At 39.6% G+C, this 22,667-nt stretch overlaps 1 protein-coding gene and 1 pseudogene across 1 annotated transcript in view; both read left to right on the top strand.

Moving 5' to 3' along the window:
• The window catches only part of AFF2 (AF4/FMR2 family member 2), a 191,105-nt gene that overhangs the window by 2,229 nt on the left and 166,209 nt on the right, over nucleotides 1-22,667 (top strand). The window contains exons 2-3 of the mRNA XM_036305891.1: nucleotides 13,588-13,624; nucleotides 13,906-13,939. Coding sequence (XP_036161784.1) covers nucleotides 13,588-13,624; nucleotides 13,906-13,939 — 71 coding nt within the window. The remainder of the gene's footprint in view (nucleotides 1-13,587; nucleotides 13,625-13,905; nucleotides 13,940-22,667) is intronic.
• Nucleotides 2,425-4,234, top strand: LOC118654523 (annotated as a pseudogene).

Raw genomic sequence — 22,667 nt, 5'->3', positions numbered from 1 at the left:
AACTAAAACTATTTCCCCTAAGAACAGTAATAACACAGGGATGCCCACTTTCACCATTCCTGTTCAACATGGTACTGGAAGTGCTAGCCTTAGTGATCAGACAAGAAGAATAAATAAAAGGCATCCAAATTGTAATAGAAGAAGTAAAATTGTCATTATTCACAGATGACATGATATTGTACATGGAAAACCTTAAACACTCCATCAAAAAACTACTAGAATTAATAAATGAATTTGGCAATGTAGCAGGATATAAAATTAACACCTAGAAATCTCTAGCTTTTTTATGCACCAATAATGAACTCACAGAAAGTGAAACTTAAAAAATCCCATTTACCACTGCAACAAAAAAATTAAGATACCTAGGAATAAATTTAACCAAGGAGGTAAAGGACCTGTACTCAGAAAATTACAGGATGCTGAAAAAAGAGATAGAGGAAGACATAAACAAATGAAAGAATATACCATGTTCATGGATTGGTAGAATCAGCATCATTAAAATGTCCATACTACCCAAAGCAATCTATAGATTCAATGTAATCCCCATTAAAATACCAATGGCATACTTCAAAGACCTAGAATAAACTCTCCAAAAATTTATCTGCAATAAAAAAATAAAAATATCCCAAATAGCTGCAGCAATCTTGAGAAAAAAGAACAAGGTTGGAGGATCACAATACCAGATATCAATCTATATTACAAAGCCACTGTTCTCAAAACTGCCTGGTACTGGCACAAGAACAGACATATGTACCAATGGAACAGAACAGAGAACCCAGAAATCAACCGAAGCCAATATGCTCAATTTATATTTGACAAAGGAGTCAAGAGCATACAATGGAGTCAAGATAGTTTCATCAATAAATGGTGTTGAGAAAATTGGACAGATACATGCAAAAAAATGAAACTAGACCACCAACTTACCCCATCCACAAAAATAAGGTCAAAATGGATAAAGGACTTAAATGTAAGATGGAAACCATAAATATCAAGTTTATTGAAAGAACTTATTTAAGAAATATACACTTTGGTTCTGGCATGTTTTATCATACTACCTAGAGCAGTGGTTGGCAAACTCATTAGTCAACAGAGCCAAATATCAACAGTACAATGATTGAAATTTCTTTTGAGAGCCAAATTTTTTAAACTTAAACTATATAGGTAGGTACAGTGTTATTAACTTAATTAGGGTACTCCTAAGGCTTTGGAAGAGCCACATTCAAGGGGCCAAAGAGCCGCATGTGGCTCGCGAGCCGCAGTTTGTCGACCACTGACCTAGAGCATGGCCACTGTCCAAGTTACTGTGGCAAGAGTTGATGAATTAGAGAGTAGAATGAACGTATCCCTTAATAAAGACAAAATAGGTAATGTAACACCATCTGAAATTTTTTAAATTGTAAGAACCTATACACTTCACTCTAATAGATCAATTTTTTTTTTCTTATATCACCTGCCAGTCCTTGATCACAGAGTAGCATATAAAGATACCACCCTGTTTCTCTCATGTATTCTTAATCTAGTTGTTTATCAGAATGAAAAGCATGTATTTTTAACAACAAAAATCCCTAACATATTGTATTGAAAGTTTTCTTCTATAGTTTTATTATCAAATATTTAATACTAGTGGCCTGGTGCACAAAATCCATGCACATTAAAAGGGAATTAGAGGAAATATTTTAATATTGCTATTTGCTCTTTCTCTATAATAGAAGTGTCAGAGATGAAAGAAAATTAATAAAATGTATATGAAAATCTCCCTCCTGTCAGAGTCTAGGGTGTGCCACGGGACCTAGAGTCAAGTCCCTGCCCACCTGTGTGAGCCTCGAAATTGCACGAGACCCAGACCCAGCTGGCCCCACCCCCATCAAGCCCCGCTGGGCAGGAGGCGCAGCCTCAGGTCCCCTGTCAAGTGCTGCCGGGCTGGAGGCGCAGCTTCAGTTCCCCAGTCCTGGTGCCAGGACAGGGGGCAGGGCCTCAAGTCTCCCAGGCCCAGTGTGAGAGCACGAGGGTGTGATGACCATTTGCATATTAGGTCTTTATTATATAGGATAATTTTCCCTCACCAGCTCCCAGGAAGAATTTTTTTTCTCACCATCAGTTTTTATTTATTTATTTTTGTGGTCAATCCTCACTGGAGGATATTTTTTTCCATTAATTTTTAGAGAGGGTGAAAAGTCAGGGGAGAAGGAGAGAGAGAAACATCAATGTGAGAAAGACACATCACTTGATTGCCTCCTGCATGCACCCTGACTGGGGCCAGGGATTGAACCTATCACCCTCTGTTGTGCAGGCAGGCACTCTAACCACTGAACCACAGTAGCCAGGACATCACCATCAGTTTTTTAAATGCCTAAGTAGCTTATTGGACTGGGAAGAAGGGCACTGTTCGAATCTGAATCTTTGCAAGTTGTGCATACACTAGCAACCATGTCTGCAGTTCGCATTGATCATGGCATCACCTAATCTTATGTGAGTATCTTCCAACATGGAAAAGTGGAAATAACTGCCAATGATCAGGGAAGTTGAAGCACCCCAAGTTATATTGCTTTTACTGATTGGTGATGTTGCAAAGAATCAAGTTGCAGTGAATCCTACCAACACAGTTTTGATGCCGAATACTTGAATGTAGATTTTATGATGCTATTGTCCAGTCTTATATGAAGCATTGGCCCTTCATAGTGATGAATGATGCTGGCTGGCTCAAGGTCCAAGTAGAATACAAGGGAGAGACAAAAAGTTTCTACCCAGAAGAAGTGTCATCTATGGTTTTGACAAAGATGAAGGAAATCACAGAAGCCTACCTCAGGAAGACAACAACCAATACTGTTGTTATTGTACCTGCTTACTTCAATGATTTTCAGCATCAGGGTACCAAAGATGCTGGAACTATTACTGGTATCAATGTACTTGGAATAATCAATGAGCCAACTGCCAATGCTATTGTTTAGTAGACATAAAGGTTGGAGCTGAAAGAAACGTGCTGTTCTTTGACTTGGGAGGTGGCACTCTCGATGTGTCAATTCTCACCATTCAAGATGGAATATTTGAGGTCAAATCTACAGCTAGGGAAACCCACTTAGGTAAAGAAGACTTAACAACCAAATGGTCAACCATTTCATTGCAGAGTTCAAGCAGACGTATAAAATGGATATCAGTGAGAACAAGAGGGCTATCTATTGCTTTTGTGCTGCTTGTGAACATGCTAAGCATACTCTCTATCTCTGGGCCTGATTTAAGAATTGAATGCTGACCTTTTCTGTGGCACCCCGGATCCTGTAAAGAAAGCCCTTCTAGATGGCAAGCTTGACATGTCCCAGATCCATGATTTTGTCCTGTTGAGTGGTCTACCCATATCCCCAGGATTCAGAAACTCCTACAGGACTTTTTCACTAGAAAAGAGTTGAATTAGAACATTGACTATGATGAGGCTATTGCTTATGGTGAAATTGTCCAGTCAGCCATCCTTTCTGGAGACAAATCAAAAAATGTTCAAGATTTGTTGCTGTTGGATGTCACTCCTCTTTGAGATGGCTGGTGGCATCATGACTGCTCTCACCAAGCACAACACAACCATTCACACCAAGCAGACACAGACCTTCACCACCTACTCTGACAACCAGCCTAGTGTGCTCATTCAGGTTTATGAAGGTGAGCATGCCATGACCAAGGATAACAACCTCTTTGGAAAGTTTGAACTTACAGGCATACTCCTGCACCTAGTGGTGTTCCTCAGATTTAAGTCACTTTGATATTGATGCCAATTGAATCCTCAATGTCTCTGCTGTGGATAAAAGAACAAGATTATCATCACTACAAGGGTCATCTGACCAAGAAAGACATTGAGTGCATGGTCCAGGAAGCTAAGAAGTACAAAGCGGAAGATGAGAAACAGTGGTACAAGGTGTTTTCCAAAAATTAACTTGAATTCTATGCATTCAACTTGAAAGCAACTGTTGAAGATTAAAAACTTAAAGGCAAGATCAATGATGAGGACAAACAACATTCTTGACAAGTGCAATAAAACCATCAACTGGCTTGATAAGAACTAGATTACAGAAAAGGAAGAATTTGAACATCAGCAGAAAGGGTTAGAAAAACTCTGCAACCCCATCATTACCAAGTTGTACCAGAGTGCAGGAGGCATGCCAGGAGGAATGCCTGGGGGTTCCCTGGTGGTGGAGCCCCTCCATCTTGTGGTGCCACCTCTGGATCCAACATTGAAGAGGTTGATTAAGCCAACTTTGAGCATAGATTTACATTGTTCCACACAAAATATTAAATAACCCAAATTTGTAACAAAGTTCATGGCAGTTTTAAAAGTTGAGCTGCTATTCTGTATTAAAAAAGGGTAATATGCAAATCGAATGAATGGCAGAATGACCAGTTGCTATGACATGCACTGACCACCAGGGCACAGGCCCTCAATGCAGGAGCTGCCCCCTGATGGTCAGTGTGCTCCCACAACCAGAAGCCGGGCTCATGGCTGCTGAGCGCAGCGGAGGTGGTGGGAGCCTCTCCCACCTCCGCAGTAGTGGTAAGGATGTTCTACTGCCGTGAAGAGCAGGCCTAAGTTCTCAGTTGGACATCCCCCAAGGGCTCTTGGACTGCAAGAGGATGCAGGCCAGGAGGGGGTGACCTGGCCAGCAGGGGGGCAGTTAGGGGGCGACCAGGCTGGCAGGGGGGCCGTTAGGGGGCAACCAGGCCAGCAAGGGGGTAGTTAGGGGGTGACTAGGCTAGCAAGCAGAGGCAGTTAGGGGTAATCAGGCAGGCAGGTAGAGTGGTTAGGGACAATCAGGCAGCCCAGCATGAGGGGGCAGTTAGGGGGCAACCAGGCTGGCAGGGGGGCAGTTAGGGGGCAACCAGGCCAGCAAGGGGGTAGTTAGGGGGTGACTAGGCTAGCAAGCAGAGGCAGTTAGGGGTAATCAGGCAGGCAGGTAGAGTGGTTAGGAGCAATCAGACAGGCAGGCAGGTGAGCAGTTAGGAGACAGCAGTCCTGGATTGTGAGAGGGCTGTCCAACTGCCGGTTTAGGCCCCATCCCCCAAGGGATCCCAGATTATAGAGGGTGCAGGCCGGGTTGAGGGACACACCCCCATGCGTGATTTCATACACTGGGCCTCTAGTAAAGAATAAAAGGCTCAGATAAGTATTTGACACTCCTTGGGGCACTGAGGAAGTGTTCACAGAGATGACTGCATTTAGAGTATGCTTATGATTTTGACACATGGAGAAGAGCTAAAGAGAAGAACACTCCATGCAGAAGAACAGAATGGACAAATGCATGACAAGATGAGGCATCATGGGTGATCCATATTTATATGATGTCCCATGTGGCTGGATCAGTGTTTACATGATAGGTAATAGGGAAAGGTGAATACTGAGCACATAAGTACATCTCTGTGAAAGGTCTTGAATGCCAGCCAAAGAGTTTGGACTTTATATGTTAGAAGGACAAATCAGATCCCTTAATTTTTAGGATCATGATTTTGATAATAACATTGGCTTAAACTGCATTGATCCTTCCTACCTTTGAAAGGGGTCAGAACTAAGTGAACAGCAACCTTCTCTGGTTATGTGTTATTCCCTCCTGTATTCCCACTCTCCCTCCTTAGACTGCCATGGGCCTGATACCTTCTCCCTAGCACCCCATCTAAGGAATTAATTCATCCCTTTTAGACATTGAATCCAAGCAATTGCAGTGTTTTCAGTCCTGTTGTCCAATTTTGGAGATAATTTGTACAAGTCACAATTTTGACATTTACAAGTGTATAAAATAGAACTGTTTGTTTAAATGGCTTCTATAGTAAGTGCAAAATTTGGAATCAGGAATTATTTGTTTTTTTCTGACAATTATCTGTGCTACCATCAACCCTATGATGAAGGTAGAAACAAGTAGGATAAAATGATGAAACCAGAATGACCACACACCAACTCTTTCGTTTTGCTTGATCCCTGTCAAAATGTTTGTTTGAAATAAAAGTACATTTAAAATAACAACTATTGTGAATTGTGCTGCTATGAACATAGGGGTGTATATATCCTTTCTGATTGGTGTTTCTAGTGCAGTGATGGCGAACCTATGACACACGTGTCAGAGGTGACATGCGAACCCATTTTTTTGGTTGATTTCTCTTTGTTAAATGGCATTTAAATATATAAAATAAACACCAAAAATATGTCTTTGTTTTACTATGGTTGCAAATATAAAAAAATTTCTATATGTGACACGGCACCAGAGTTAAGTTAGGGTTTTTCAAAATGCTGACACGCCGAGCTCAAAAGGTTCGCCATCACTGTCTAAGTGTCTTGGGATATATTCCTAGAAGTGGGACCCCCTGGGTCAAATGGGAGTTCCATTTTTAGTTTTTGAGGAAACTCCATACTGTTCTCCACAGTGGCTACACCAATCTGTATTCCCACCAGCAGTGTACGAGGGTTCCTTTTTCTCCGCATCCTCACCAGCACTTGTCGTTAGTTGATTTGTTGACGATAGCCAGTCTGACAGGTGTGAGATGGTACTGCATTGTCATTTTGATTTGCATCTCTTGGATAATTAGTGACTTTGAGCATGTTTTCATGTTTCTTGGACTTTCTTCTGTCTTCTTTTAAAAAGTATCTATTTAGGTCAAATTCACCATAGCTAAGATTTGGAAACAGCCTAAGTGCCCATCAGCAGATGAGTGAATTAAAAAACTGCAGTACATCTACACAATGGAATACTATGCTGTGATAAAAAAGAAGGAATTCTTACCATTTGCAACAGCATGGATGGACCTGGAGAGCATTATGCTAAGTGAAATAAGCCAGTAAGAGAAAGATAAATATCACATGATCTCACTCATTTATGGATAAAATGAATGACATGTACTGATGAACAAAACCAGATCCAGAGGAAGAGAAGCATTGAACAGATGCTCAAACCTCAGAGGGAAGGTAGGGGAGGGTGGGGGTAAGGGGGAGAGATCAACCAAAGGACTTATATGCATGCATATAAGCCTAACCAATGGACACAGACAATAGAGGGGTGAGGGCATGAGTGGGGGGTTTGGGGGGTAATGGGGGGGGATAAGGACACATATGTAATACTTTAATCAATAAAGAAAATTTAAAAAATAACAATTATAGCATCAAAAACACACATAATGCTACGATGTGCCTCACCTCATTCTAAGCACTTAATATATATCAAATATTTCAATAGTCACTACAATTGAAAGAGATTGATAATTTGACTATCTCCAGTTGAGAGAGAAGGAAACTGAGGCACAGAATAAAGTAATGTGTTCAGAATTACCTAGCTATTAAATAAGGAAACCAGTCTTTAGATCCAGGTGTTTTAGCAATGTGTGTGTGTGTGTGTGTGTGTGTGTGTGTGTGTGTGTGTGTGTGTGTTTTGTTTGTTTTTTGTTTATTTGTTTTTATCTCACAGATTTAAAGGTGCCCTAGTTCAAATCCCATTTTCCAAAACATTGGGTGTCTCCAGTAAATACAGGTAACCAGGCTGATCTCCCTTTCCTCAGTGCTTGAACCAGAACTAGGTGACACACCCTCTCAGAAAGCATACATTTCTTCTTATACCCATGACAGAGCTTGCACAGTAGAAAGGGTGCTGTCTTAAGAGCTGTGAACCTGGCTACTTTTAACCCTGCCTCTGACATTTTCTGGCTATGTGGTCCTGTTCAAGTACTTCTGAGCCTCAGTTTCCCCATTTGTACTGTACATTTGTACTGTATGTGTGAGTGAGTGAGTATCTCTGTGTGTGTGTGTGTGTGTGTGTGTGTGTGTGTGTGTGTGTGTGTACTATATAATCCCAATGGATTTTTCAGGTCAAATAATCCATGATTCGGTAAATTTATAAAAACAGATGCAGTTGAAAATTCTCAACTTAAGTTTACTTATCCATCTCATATTGAAAATGGCATGTTTTTTCTTAGAAAATGGGAAAACTCCAAGGAAGGGAGTACATTGCTAAGCAGAATTGAGGGAGCTATAATGTCCTCAGGGGAAGTTCAATAAAAGCTTCATGGAGGTAAACATCCCCTAGACAGAGGTTTGCAAACTGTAGCCCATGGGTTTTTAGATTTTTAAATGGTTAAGATTTTTAAACAAAAATAAATATGAATTATGAGCAATATGAATGATATGATATATGAGCAATATTCATTCAAATTTTAGTGCCTATTAATCAAAATTTCTCAGAATTCAACTATACTAATTCATATATATATATTATCTATGACTGCTTTCACACTATAATGACAGAGTTGAATAGTTATGACAGAGACTCTATGCCTCCTAAAGCCTCACATAATTACTATTTGGCCCTTTACAGGAAAAGTTTGCTATCCCATGCTATGGAATCAAAATTCTATTGGAGCCTGTGGTTATAGGATTATCATCAAAGCTATTAACTATTTAAAATAACCTCACGTGACTTTCTGAAAACAATTTTGCATCATTATATGCTGTAATTACCTATATGACATATCTATGAAAAAAATCACAGATCAAAGTAAGGCATATTTTGAATGTTTGTATTATGTCCATCAACAATTATTACATGGGCCCTGACCATATAGCTAGTTTGCTAAGTTGGTTAGATCCCTGTCCCAATATGTCAAGATTGCAGGTTCATTCCTGGTCAAGGCACATACAGGAATCAACCAATGAATTCATAAGTGGAACAGCAGCTTTGGCCAGTTTGGCTCAGTGGATAGAGCGTTGGCCCGTGAACTGAAGGGTCCTGGGTTTGATTCTGGTCAAGAGCACGCACCTCAGTTGCAGGCTCCATCTCTGGTTCTGGTGAGGGCATATGCAGGAGGCAACCAATTGATGTGTCTCTCTCATCAATGATGCTCCTATGTCTCTCTCCCTCTCTCTTCCTCTCTGAAATAAATTTAAAAATATTTTAAAAAAATAAATGTAACAACAAACAGATCTCTCTCTCTCTCGCTCTCTCTCGCTCTCTCTCTCTCTCTCTCTCTCTCTCTCTCTCTCTCTCTCTCATTAATAAATAAAAATTACAAAGCCCTGGCCAGTGTGGCTCAGTTCATTCCTGGTCAGGGCACATGCCTGGGTTGAAGACTTGGTTCTGTGTGTGTGTGTGGAGGGGGGGTGGCGGCGTGCAGGAGGCAACTGATTGATGTTTGCTCTCACATCAATGTTTCTCTCTCTCTCCTCCCTTTCTCACTAAAAAATAATTTTAAAATATTTTTAAAAATATTTAATGAACAATGTGGATGCTTTCCATTACCAAGCTATTTCTAACTGGGATTGGGTATGTATTCAAAGTAAGTTGGGTAATATCCAAAAGTGTTTCATTTGAATTATGGTTTTGGAAAGTCTTTACATAGCTTAACATTAAAAATTGTGTCAAGAATACATAACACCAGTGACTCAAGTTTAGTAAATAATATAACTCTCCAATTTGTTCCATGCATTACTGCCCTACTGCCCTGCACAACTGATTGTTTGAGTCTAATGTGTAAAGTACTTGGATGAAGGTTAAAAATTCTGCCCAGATTTCTGGGACCAGTAAAAGGCACTGGCTGCACAGTTAACTCTCTAGTCAGATACTTTGGTTTATTTGATTTTGGAACCTTTCATTTGATTCCTAAAGGTATACAAGATCAAAATTGCCCTATACAATTGTAATGAAATTCCTTTAAAACCATAACAGGTAGAATTACTGGTATATAGTTAAAACATATAAATGCTTAACCACTCATTTATTTGTCACTCTGGGGAATTAGGTGTTCTGGATAATTAAAATTCTTACATGACTAAAGATTATCATTATCCTTTCATATTAATTATGTAATAGGTATAATTTTGTAATGTAATTAGTATTTTTCTGACTTCTTATAAAAATTACTAGAGGCCCGGTGCACAAAAAATTGTGCACTCGGGGGGGGGGGGATCCCTCAGTTCGGCCCGTGCTCTCTCTCAGTGTGGGACCCCTTGGGGGATGTCCACCTGCTGGCTTAGGCCTGCTCCTCGGAGGATCAGGCCTAAGCTGGCAGTCAGACATTCCTCTGGCAGCCTGGGAGCCCATGGGGGATGTCCACTTGTCAGCGGGGAGCAGGACTGAGCTGCAGTTGGACATCCTTATCACTGCTGAGGAGGCGGGAGAGACTCCCGCCACTACCACTGTGCTGGCAGCCGTCAGCCTGGTTTGTGGCTGAGCAGAGCTCCCCCTGTGGGAGCATACTGACCACCAGGGGGCAGCTCCTGCATTGAGTGTCTGCCCCCTGGTGGTCAGTGTGTGTCATAGTGACAAGTCATTCTCAGTCTTTCTGCTGTTAGGGTCAATTTGCATATTACCCTGTTATTATATAGGATAGAGGCCTGGTGCATGGGTGGGGCCGGCTGGTTTTCCCTGAAGGGTTTCCCGGATCAGGGTGGGGGTCCCGCTGGGGTGCCTGGCCAACCTGGATGAGGGGCTGAGGGCCGTTTTCAGGCTGGCCACACCCCCTTCAGAGTTGCGGTCCCCACAGGGTGCCTGGCCAGCCTGGGTGAGGGGCTGATGGCTGTTTGCAGGCTGGTCATGCCCCCCAATTGGGACCTTCACCCCATGGGTGTGTGACCTGCCTGAGTGAGGGGCTGAGGGCTGTTTTCAGACTGGCCACAGCCCCTTCAGGGTGGGGGTTTCTATTGGGGTGCCTGGCCAGCCTGGGTGAGGGGCTGATGGCCGTTTTCAGGCTGGCCATACCCCCTGGCAACCTAAGCTCCCAGCCTCTCCTTTGCCGGGGTCCAACCCCAGCAGGTCCAGGGGTTCCCAAAGGCGTAGACGGAGTCGGTGAAGAAGGAAGGACACGGAGATAGTGTTCAGTTGATCAGCAGCCTAGCCAGGATCTCCAGCCAGGATCTCCAGCCAAGTTCTGGTCTGGATCTCCAGAGACGTTCTGCTGTTTATTGTCTTGTTACATCAGTATTTATAGCAGTTCATTTTAATCCTGTCAATTTCTATTACAAAGGTTAGGGCATTTCTTATCTCCATTCCTGGGAGTAAAGATTATGTAGCTTAAGCATGATTGTTTGTAGTTAAAGTGATTAACTACCCGCCTGGCACTTAGTTAAGGAGTTTCATCCCCTCCCTAACTTCAGGGAAAAATCCCTACCTGGGAAAACAACCTTTCTCGGAGAGGTGACCTTGGTTAAAACACACAGCACTAAGGGGAGCAAACATATTAAGAACAGTATGCTATATACGCCAGGTCCCTTGAAACATATGCTGTGCAGATGTTTCTATCCTGCAGTGACTGTGTCAAGCAGCAAGGATGAACCGGCTTCTGGCACTCCTTTTTTTTTCTGGGATTTATTTATCTTCTCTGATTGAAACTTTGTAGCCTTGAGTGGAGCCCAGGTCAGGCTGGCCATACCCCCCTGGCAACCCAGGCTCCCAGCCCCTCTTTGAGCAGGGGCTACCACTGGCTGGAAGCAGGTATCTGGGATTTAATTATCTTCTATAATTGAAACTTTGTAGCCTTGAGCGGAGCCCAGGACCAGCCAGGGCAGGCGAAAAGCATGGCTTCCTCCACTGCTGGGGGAAACCCAAGCCTCCTGCTCCCTCCAGCTCCGTGGCCTCTGCCATCTTAGCTGGGTTAATTTGCATACTTGCTCCTGATTGCCTGATGGGTGTGTCTTGAGCGTAGTGGAAGGATGGTTCATTTGCATGTTTCTCTTTTATAATATAGGATATTAAACATGCTTTATTTTTTAAATTTTTATTTTATTGTTTAAAGTATTACAAAGAGTATTACATATGTCTCCTTTTTCCCCCCTTGACATTCTCCCGACCTCCCCTACCCCCCAGTGTCTTGTGTCCATTGGTTATGCTTGTATGCATGCATACAAGTCCTTCAATTGATCTCTTAATCCCCCCAACCTTTCTTGATAACTTAGACATTATTATGAGTACTAGTTATTGTACTATGCTACAATATTATGCTATGCTGTAATTGTGCCCTTAGGAGCTATTAAGATGGATAGGAATTCATGGCTCTATATTAAAAGGCCATAGACTCTTATGCTCTTTAAGTTATGAATTTTCTGTGTAATTTTCTTTGGCTCCCTGTGCTGTCAGTTTTCATGTCGCAGTGTTCCTAGTGATTGTGCCTCTAAAAGTGTTTCTGCTTTCTCTTCATCTGTGATTTGCTAAGCAGTGGGAATCAAATACCAAGCTTTTTAGAGTTCTTTATCAAAAGTTAATTCTCTATCAGCGAAGGTACAGAAACTTTTCAGCAGCACAACTCTTAAGTTGAGAGGCCTTTTCAAGATATCGACATTTTATGGTAGTCTTCTGGAGTGCTGATCTTGCCAGAAGATAAGCCTCTTGGGGAATAGAATCATGCTAAGTAGACTGAAAAGTTCACTTTTTATTAAAGCACAATGTTATCATTATTATTCACTTATCTCAAACATAAAGTATGCTGTGATCCTAATTTTACTCTATAGTGTGGCAAGATTAGGCTTAAAGAGTATATTAAATTGCAGTACTTATTACTGTAACTTATTCTTATATTTACTGGAATTCATTGTCTTCAGTTTTGGAACATTTGCTTTGCAGTCGATATTTTATTTTTTAATTTTTTTCTTTATTGAATAAGGTATATTCTTTTCTTTTTTTAAAAAATTCTTTATTAATTAAGTTATTACACCTGTGCAGTTATCCCCACATTACCCCCATCCCCCCCACTTATGCTCTCATCCTCCTGTTGTCTGTGTCCATTGGTTAGGCCTATATGCATGCATATAAGTCCTTTGGTTGATCTCTCCCCCTTACCCCCACCCTCCCCTACCTTCCCTCTGAGGTTTGATGGTCTGTTCTTTTCCATCCATGAGGGGCTGTGCGTGCCCTATACATCATTGTAGTGCTTCTGCCTGCAAGTTTTTTCAGGGTCTATACAGGTGTGCCATGCTCTCAGAAAGCCTGAGGTGTGCAAATACTGATTTGTCAAAAATAGTGAATGAATTGTATGTAGGGAGACTTTCAAGTCAAATTTAAACCTCTTTAATAATGTGCTTCACTACCATATTTCAAATTGCTTCCTATACTTAACCAAATTTGCAATGAAGTTTTAGTAACAATTATCTCATGAAAATGAGGTACATCTATTGCATATGTGTCACAGTTAAGGTAGAAAATTGGAGTTGTTTCTTTAAATGGAACAAGTAGCAAATCTATTAATTATAGTCTTGTTTATACTTCTACAAAAACCATGATTATTTGTCTAAACTAAGTCCTCTTTGCTTCCTTAGAAGCATCATTGCCTAGCTCAGTGAGAATTTATACACTTGAATTTCACACATGGAGGTCATTTGTTCCCATATTACACAGATTTCCAATAGATACCAGTCTGATATAATTCTGAGAAAATGGCAGTTAGGATCATGTTGTAGCAAATTTGCCTATCAAATGTTTATCCTTCAAACAGAGCTAAGGACAGATGCCTAATTAATGGAATTGTGAACAGTGGTTTCCTATTTAAAACATTACTCACGTTATATCTTAATCAATAAGAGATATGTCTTTTGTTACCTTGTATTCGTTTAACTAATGTTTGAATTTTATGTGTTCTTCCTTATAGGAATCCCAAAATATGACTCCAGGATTTACCTTACAAAGTAGGTGTTTTTTTAAAAAAATTCTTAGTCCAAACTTCATGCCCTCACCCCCCTCTCCCTCTTCTCTTTTCTACCTAATGTCATTGAAATATAAAGTAACAATAACAAAAGTCATATTGTGATATATCCAATTTGTTTCTCTTTTCATCTTTTATTAATGGAAGGATGCTCTAAAAAAAGTGTAACTGGAAGATCTGCATGTTTTAAGATCAATTTAATTCAGAATAATCATTTGACAGTAGAAAACATGGATAGTAATTATATGTGCCCTTTCTTTTCAGAGTGGAATGACCCAACCAACAGAGCTTCTACAAAGTCAGTGTCACTCAAGTCGTGAGTACTTGGGTTTCCAAAATAGGTTTCTTCAGGGACATTTGGCAATGAAATGGTGCCTCAGTGCTAAGTGAATCTTTTTATCTTTCCTGTTCCTTGAAAATATGAACCTTGACTCATAATAATATGGTGTTTGGTTAGAAGTGAGAATGAGATTTACCATGATAAGCAAGTAACAGTAAAAATAAACAATATCACCATTAGACCCTCTAATGATATAGACACAGGCTGGGCAAATACTTGGGTTATGGAAACAACTGTGATTCTTGACTAGTTGTTTGAGCATTGTGTAATGTCGGCTACAGACATTATATGCAATATTCAGCCACTACTAACGATGGAGAAAGGACACTTCTGAGTAGCCATGATTGGGCATATATGTTGAGTGGATTGCTATGGCCATTCATCCTGAGAATTCACCATTTGTAGGTCATCTGGAGACTGTATTTTAAAGCCAAACAAAGGCAGTCAGGAAGAGAGAGAATAAAAGATTACATGGTAATAGGTTGAAGTTCAGAAGCCAGGGCCCTGAAATTCACTCAGTATTGTCTTCATTTTTTATTACTGTTAACTGAAAGAGGGATATGGAAAAACCAATTTTCTCAGATTAACTATTGTAGATTTTGTAATATCCATTTGTCCAAGAATATATCAAGGGAGTATTTGTCTCACAACTCCTTTTATTCCTAACAATATAAAATAGGAGCTGACTTTTCAATGTAATAGTCACATACTTGAAAATTTTCAAAATGAAATAATTTATGACGTTCAATTGGCCTAACAGCACATTTGAAATGAATATCTCACCTTTTGAAAGATCACAAATAATTGCATAAAACAACTTGGAATGATTCCCAAGTAGACTGAGACTCAGAGAAAGTCAATATCATTTCCATGTTCTTGGTTCTGTTTAGCAGCAAAGCACCAAAAGCCTTAACCCCGTCACCCATTATCTTATTTTGTTTTCTGGCCTTCTATACTGTGCCTTCTAGTTCAAAGTTAAGTTTTAACAACCAAGAATTCTCCATTTAAAGAAGTGAGAAAAAATAAGGGGAGGGGGATAAAAAACCATTACCCTGATTTAAAGACCAAATTATATAGAAACCTATAAATCAAAATCAACTTTGATATTTTTCATTTTGTATTAATCACATTTTAAATTGCCCTCCCCATTATTATGCTAATAAATAATAGATTTTATCCTCCTACTTTGCCCCATTCCCACTAAAATCAATAAAATTTACACACACACACACACACACACACACACGCACACACACACACGTGTGTGCACTTGAGATTTGAGAAATCAATGTAGATTTCTAAACATGAAAAATATAAAAAATATTTCCCATTATAAAATGATCTTACTCCTAAAGCAAGAGTATTAGACTCCCACTGTGAAATATGTTGATTTCCATATTAACCCTAAAATACCATTATTTCAATAGTTTGTGACTAACAGAAATAAACTTATGAATCATGGTTTATAGTTTGAGGCTGCATTTCCAGAGAATAGCACTTCATAACACAGGATATATACTGCATTCAATAGGTCCAAGGTTTTCTATAGGAAGCATCAAAAACACTGGAAGACACTGGGTCTATTTTATCAATGAGCTGCTTGCTCTCTGCTTAGCTACCTGGTATAAAGTCCAAGTATTGTCCATCAGACTTCAACTGAAGTAAGTTCTCTTTGTATTGTAGGGTATGGGATAGCTAAAAGTTATAAGAATTATTTTTACTTTTAGCTTCCCAATTATTTTCAGCTTAGCTATTGCTATCATTTTCCCATATTTTAGTACAGTGTGCTATTTAAGCCATCTTCTAATATTTTCTATTTGGCAACTAACAACATTGTGAGTGTAGACAGATTGTTGATGGCTGGAGCTTGGTGGAAAGCAACCCCTAAGTAGGCCCTGCTACAGAAGAAACACCTTCCCATGATCAGCAAATATCCTGGATATACTCCTGCCACTTACTGCAGTAGAGAGAGATGATTCTTGTAAAACAAAATTCCTTAATTACTGGTGTACTTTATTACTTTCTCTCATCTTTGCCTCCTTTCACTAGTTATAAAATTGCAGATATTACATTTCAGCCTGGATTGTTTATCAGCACTGCATGTCTCGGTACCAGGTCTGAAAACACTGCCCAAATTTGCCCGAGTGCGAGCTAGGAACCAGCAAGGCTTGCTCTGTGTTCTTGACAGCCACTGCTCTCTCTGGGCCTTTTGGAGAACTGGGTCTTTCTTATGCTCAGTGTACTCCATTGACACACAGTACATTTTATGGGGTGTCCATTCATGGGTTAGCATCCTACCTAGTCCAACTGGAATTCTCACTGCACATGAGGCAAGAGCATTGGACTGGGGGAGTTTTAAGACCTGGGTTTGAACAGATATGGTATTGGGAGGAAAGCACTGACCTAGTATTCAGAACATGTGAGTACTTGGGTTTCCAAAATAGGCTTCTTCAGGGACATTTGGCAATGAAATGGGGCCTCAGTGCTAAGGGGAATTTATTTTTATTTCAAAGTATAAAGATAGAGCCCATTAAGGGACAATTAAGCAAATTAATTTGCATGAGTGTATGCATGCAGGTACACATACAAACACTTATCAGAATTCAAATGTAGATATTCATACTCTTTAGGAATTAAACTTAACAACCTAAAAGTGCTTTTAACTTTAACCCTTAACAATTTTTACAAGAAAGAAAAGCTAACAGATTTTGATTTCCTCAGCTTATATGAGTCTGGGTTGTATTATAATCTTGGAACAGGCCTTACCCATCCAGGCCTTCTAAATCTGAGTTCCTAGCCTCCCTATAAAAAGGTCTCTGTTGCCGAAACCGGTTTGGCTCAGTGGATAGAGCATCAGCCTGCGGACTGAAGGGTCCCAGGTTCGATTCCGGTTGGGGGCATGTGCCTGGGTTGCGGGCACATCCCCAGGAGGGGATGTGCAGGAAGCAGCTGATCAATGTTTCTCTCTCATCGATGTTTCTGATTCTCTATCTCTCTCCCTTCCTCTCTGTGAGAAATCAATAAAATATATTAAAAAAAAGGTCTCTGTCCACAGAAAGATGGTGGAGAATGGGCTTATGAAGGTCAAATTATATTTCCCAGACTGTAGAGTTGTATATTTGTATAGTAATACCATGCCTGTTCTGATTCTAAAAGATCCATATATTTCAGTTACAAGATTCAGGGATTAAATGGACACATCAGATATTGTATTACTTTCTAGTTGCTTAATGAAGCCATTAAGGAATGATGGAGGATGAAACTTAAACCAAACCCAAAGAACTTGAATTTCTTGAATTGGATCACTTCATCTAGTTGATAATAATATCACATCAATACAGTGGCTTTATAAACATACGTCACCTAGTTGGAAATTTTATGTGTCATCATAAATAGGAACAGATAAGATATATTTGGTGGCCCTAAGACACATTTTCAGACAGCATCCATGAACTCAAAGGTATCCATCTAGTCAACCCTTTATTTAAGCTAATTTTGTGAGTGCTATTAAAAATATGGCTGCTCTAAATAACCAGTTCTTTAGTTATACTTGCTTGTTAGCATCTGGACTCTTCAGTTGGAAACCATCCAGACACCCTTTTTATTATTAATGATTAAGGTATTACATATGTGTCCTTATCCCCCATTGCCCCCACCCCCCAATCATGCCCTCACCCTCACCCTCTGTTGTCTGCATCCATTGGTTATGCTTACATAACCAATGTTAATGCAAACAAGTCCTTTGGTTGATCTCTCCCCCTTACCCCCACCCTCCTCTACCTTCCCTCTGAGGTTTGAGAACCTGATCGATGCTTCTGCCTCTGGACCTGTTTTTATTCATCACTTTATGTTGTTCATTATAATCCACAAATGAGTGAGATCATGTGATATTTATCTTTCTCTGACTGACTTACTTCACTTAGCATAATGCTCTCCAGCTCCATCCATGCTATTGCAAATGGTAGGAGTTCCTTCCTTTCTATGGAAGCATAGTATTCCATTGTGTAGATGTACCACAGTTTTTTAATCCACTCACCCCTATGTTCATAGCAGACAATTTACAATAGCTAAGATTTGCAAACGGCCTAAGTGCCAGACACCCTTATAATCAAGCAAATCCTATGTTTTAAGCCATGCTATTGAGAATACCTAGAGTTTCCATAAATGCCCAATATAAAGGTGTATGTTTTTTTCATTGCCATAAAACCAGTTCCTCCACTTATGGTATTAGCTACAGGTTTGAAAACATCCCAGTTATTGACCCAGAGAATTAATGAAAGATTTAATAGAAACAGACTAGTTGTATCCAGCTTTAGTTTACTTGTGGGTGATAGGTATGCACACCACATGAACAAATCCTTAGAACACTAGTTAGGAGGAAAGGGATTATACTACTATAGGAATGCCAGAAGTCTCATACAATAATCATTGTTCTATTAATCACATGTGCCAGGCTATGCCTGAGGACAATTCCAGATACTTTTATATGCCTCACCCTATTACACTTGCAAACCATCCTGGAGGGACTCCAAATGATTTCCATTTTACAGATGAGAAAATGGAAGCTAGAATATAGTCCCTCCACATGAAATGTGCATTGTACAGTGGGAAGACAAACTGACCATGCACATTTATCTTGAATGGGCATTTGGCTATGAGAACACAGAAGGACCAAGTAAGTTACATTGCTCCCTGATGGGAAAACTTGAAAGCAGGCTGAAAGCTGTACAGGCTCAAAGCCATCTCTCTTCCCACCCTGTACAGGTTGCCCTCCCTCATGGGATCTGATGAGTTCAGGGATTTGGTACAACATATTTAACCTTTTAAAAATGGAGAGAATCTTCCAATGGATTTGTAGAGATGAAATTGGTGGAAAGGAGTCCCATAAGAATTTATACCTCTTTGTTTTAGATGACACAAAATCAAGTCAAAATTGCTTAAAATAAAGCACTATTTATAAACTTTTCTCTATGTGGTCTGAAGATTTCATTACAATTGAGAATAGAAAGATTATCAGAATGTTTTCCAGTTTGTTCTAACCAATAACAAACCACACATTATTTCCTAGATGAATTTTGAAACATTTTACCCTCAAAAAAGTTCTTCACATTCATTACAATCCTGACCATACTTCTATAAAAATTATCATCATCCAAAGTGTTTCCTTTAGGACTCTTTTAAGACTCTGATTTGAGATTTGAAAACTACAGTGTCTTATTGCAGAGCAATAATCCACATCTCTAGCAATTTTGCATACTCTTCCCTAAATAGATATTTTATCTGCTACTTAGATGCAATTCTGGTTGCAATGTGATTGTGTAATGAGGCAGGGGAAAATGACTGTTATTTTCTTAATCAGATTAATTCTTAATCAGAATACATGATTTAGTACTTGGAATTTAGAAATAGTACTCATCATTTTGGTTTTTCAAAGCAAGACTAAACTCTCCTGATAAACTGGTAATCTCAGTGACTTACACTGGTTGCAGCCATTCTCGTTTTCAAACTGAGATGTGTGCCAATTCTAGCTTTTAATATGCCTGGCGTCTCAGAGCTTGCCAACTTTTCCTAAGGACTTAATATACTTCTGGAAGTTCTCCACCACATCAGGGACAGCCACCTGGGAGCAGAGAAAACAAAATTTGGCAGTCTGTTCAAGCTGTGAATTAAAGGTAATTCACAGTTTGAAATGAATCAGCATAATGTTCTTAAGAAGAGTAATTAGACATCAAGAGGATTTTATTTTGAGTATTGTATATTGACTAATGTGACAACAAGCAATATTGGCATTTGGAATGTTCACAACAAGAAGCACTGAAACTGCTGGTATTTGACAGGCGCCAAGATTGAAAACAGGGGCTCCTTCAATGGGAGCTGTGGATTTCCACTTTCATTATAAAGGCTAAAAACATAGATGTTTTTGCTCAGGTAGCATAAATCTTGGAAGATCAGATTTCATTTTTGTGTTTTTGTTCATGTGCCCAAGATTCTATAGATTTTGAGACACCTTTGTAATTAGAAGCAAATGTCTTTTTCTCTCAGGGAAAAGTCAAGTATTTCTTCTACCTGATTTGCATCCATTTTTATATTCATTCATTCACACTTTCATTTCTTTAAACAAAAATTAATTATGCTCCTATTGTTTGTAAGGCTCTGCACAAGGCACTATGGTAAGTCAAGGTGAAGTACCACACATCCTCCCCTCAAGGAACTCACAATTAGGGAAGTTTAGATTTGCACTGATAGCACCAATACCTCAACAAACTCATATTTATTGAATGCCTACTATATGCCAGGATCTTTCTCTGTTTACAAGCCCACATGAATCACTTTTATTATATTCTACAGTAATAGAAACTAAAATTCAGTCACATTGAGTGAGTTGCCCAAAGGGCCATAGTAACAAAGCCAGAACAGGACAAACTCAGAGGGTATGGTTGTAACCTGTAATAAAGTCATTTATGGGCACTTTGGAGATGGTCCTACTGATTTGAAGTCAGGTCTTATCTTGCCCTGGTGTTAAGCCGAAGTGGACAACCACAATGGAGGTGACAATGGTCTCTGTCATTTTGGTTCAGATCAGGAAAAATATTAGATCTGAATACTGTCAGTGAGTTAGGTCTTTTTATACTGCACATGCCGATGTGACATTCTGTAAGCAAGGTCGATCCTCAGCTCAGGGCCTTTAGCCAGATTGTGTCACCATGCCTGGAAGATGCTCCCTTTGGGGAAGCAAAAGGATCCATGACTGAAAGGGACTTATACCACCACATAAGATCTCTATAAGATTAATTTCAGTAGACTGTGATACAAACAACATCCTGCTCAAAAAATATCCATTTTGCCATATTGAAGTGAAAAGAAGAGAAATGATATTTGGGTTTGTTTCTATTAGAGGTTCATCCATTACCTTTCATGCTTATCAATGTGTTTGATAATTGGAAACTTGCTTTATATCCTCGAATAAATATCCCTAATGTTATCAACCAAAGGATTATTTCTAAGTTCTCAACATTTTGAACAGTAATTGGGAGTGAAGCAAATAATGTTGGTGAAAAACATTGAAGTTAATAAGTGAGGAAAGAAAGTTAAAATGATTCCAGTTTTGTGACTGAAGATAATAGTGTGATAACACACACATATGCACCTGTGCAAACACATGCCTTGTATTCAAGAATATCAAGTCGCTCTGATGCTGTCTAATGAGCTGCATGCACACACATACACATTCTTTTTGCAGTTACTTGATTGTGAATTGCTACTGTCAGGGCTACTTTTCATGTGCACAGTGAGTATTCACTGTAAAGCACTTTCACACAATGCATTATCCTCATGTGAGTGTCACAGCAATCCTGTTATATAGCCAGGTGAAAAGAAATCAGGCTTAGGAAGGGAAGATATTTGCCCAAAGTCCCCCAACTAGGGAGTGGCAGAGCTGGGAGTGGAAGCCAACATTCTGCACTCCCATTACAATATTCTGTGTTGTTTCCAGATTCCCCAAATGGCAGCAGGGCCAAAACTCATCAATCAGAGTGCTGACAAATCTTGTAGGGCCAGGTGAAGAAAATATAGCAGCAGTGTAGACAAGGTCATGGATCATTCCTAGAAGTTAAAAAAACAACAACAAAAAACCACTGAGACTGAAGTAAATGAAAAGGCATATCTTCCCTGCTTATAAACTATTCATTTTGGTTTTCCATCCTATCAAATGTTTCACAAACAGCAAGATCCTTTGCCACAATTATGTTATCAAGAATGTTATGTTTAAACTAGTAGCCCTGCACATGAATCTGTATGCGAGTAGCTTGCTGCTGCTTGCCTCAGCTAGCCACCTGCCCACCTGCCCACCGCTGCTGGTAGCTCTCCGCTGCTCCTAGCTCACTGCTACACCCTCCTGTAGCTCTTTGCCCACTGCCCTGCCCTCCTGTAACTCCCCACCACTTGTAGATTGGTCACAACATTACAGCATAATGGATAATTAGCATATTTCTCTCTTATTATATAGGATTATATAGGATGGTTTTCTCTTGACACCTTCCCAGAGCTGCTATAAGCCCTTCCATTTTACTGATGAGTGGTAGATGCTTGCACAATAACATCTGTAAAATCAGTCAAAAACTCTGACAAATGTCTTTCTTTGTGATTCATCCATCCACTTTAATAATGAGGACCAAAAAAGGAAAAGGTCTCAAAATGATCTAATTGACATCTCCAAATATGCTGCCAAGAGTGGGACAGAGGGATGGAGTAGGGTGGTATTGTGGTATGCTTTATAAAAACCAAATGAATAAAATTTATATTCTTTGTTGCCCTGTGGAATTTTGGCACCCAGTATCTACTAGGACAACCCCTAATACACTGCCTGGTCCTTGGCTAAGGTTTCACAATCCCTGAAAGAGTTATGAGGGAAGAAGGATGGTAAAAGGTAATGATTTATACAGAAACCAACCTATAGTTCTGCCACCAGCATTACCCAGTTTCAAGAGTGATTTCATTTCTGCATATATTGCCAACATTTAAAAAATCTATTTCTAGATTTTCAAGAGGAAAAATTTAAGTACCTTATAATACATAGAAATTATCTAGGGTATCTGAATATTGTAAAGGTCATTCTAGGTTTCTCCAAAATCATTTTCATATATCATCTAGTGCAGAAAGAAAGGAGGCAAAAAAAAAAAAACTGCAT

The sequence above is a fragment of the Myotis myotis genome, unplaced genomic scaffold (genome assembly GCF_014108235.1).
Source record: "Myotis myotis isolate mMyoMyo1 unplaced genomic scaffold, mMyoMyo1.p scaffold_m19_p_4, whole genome shotgun sequence".
NCBI lineage: Eukaryota > Metazoa > Chordata > Mammalia > Chiroptera > Vespertilionidae > Myotis > Myotis myotis.
This window is presented reverse-complemented; position numbering and strand designations above follow the sequence as displayed.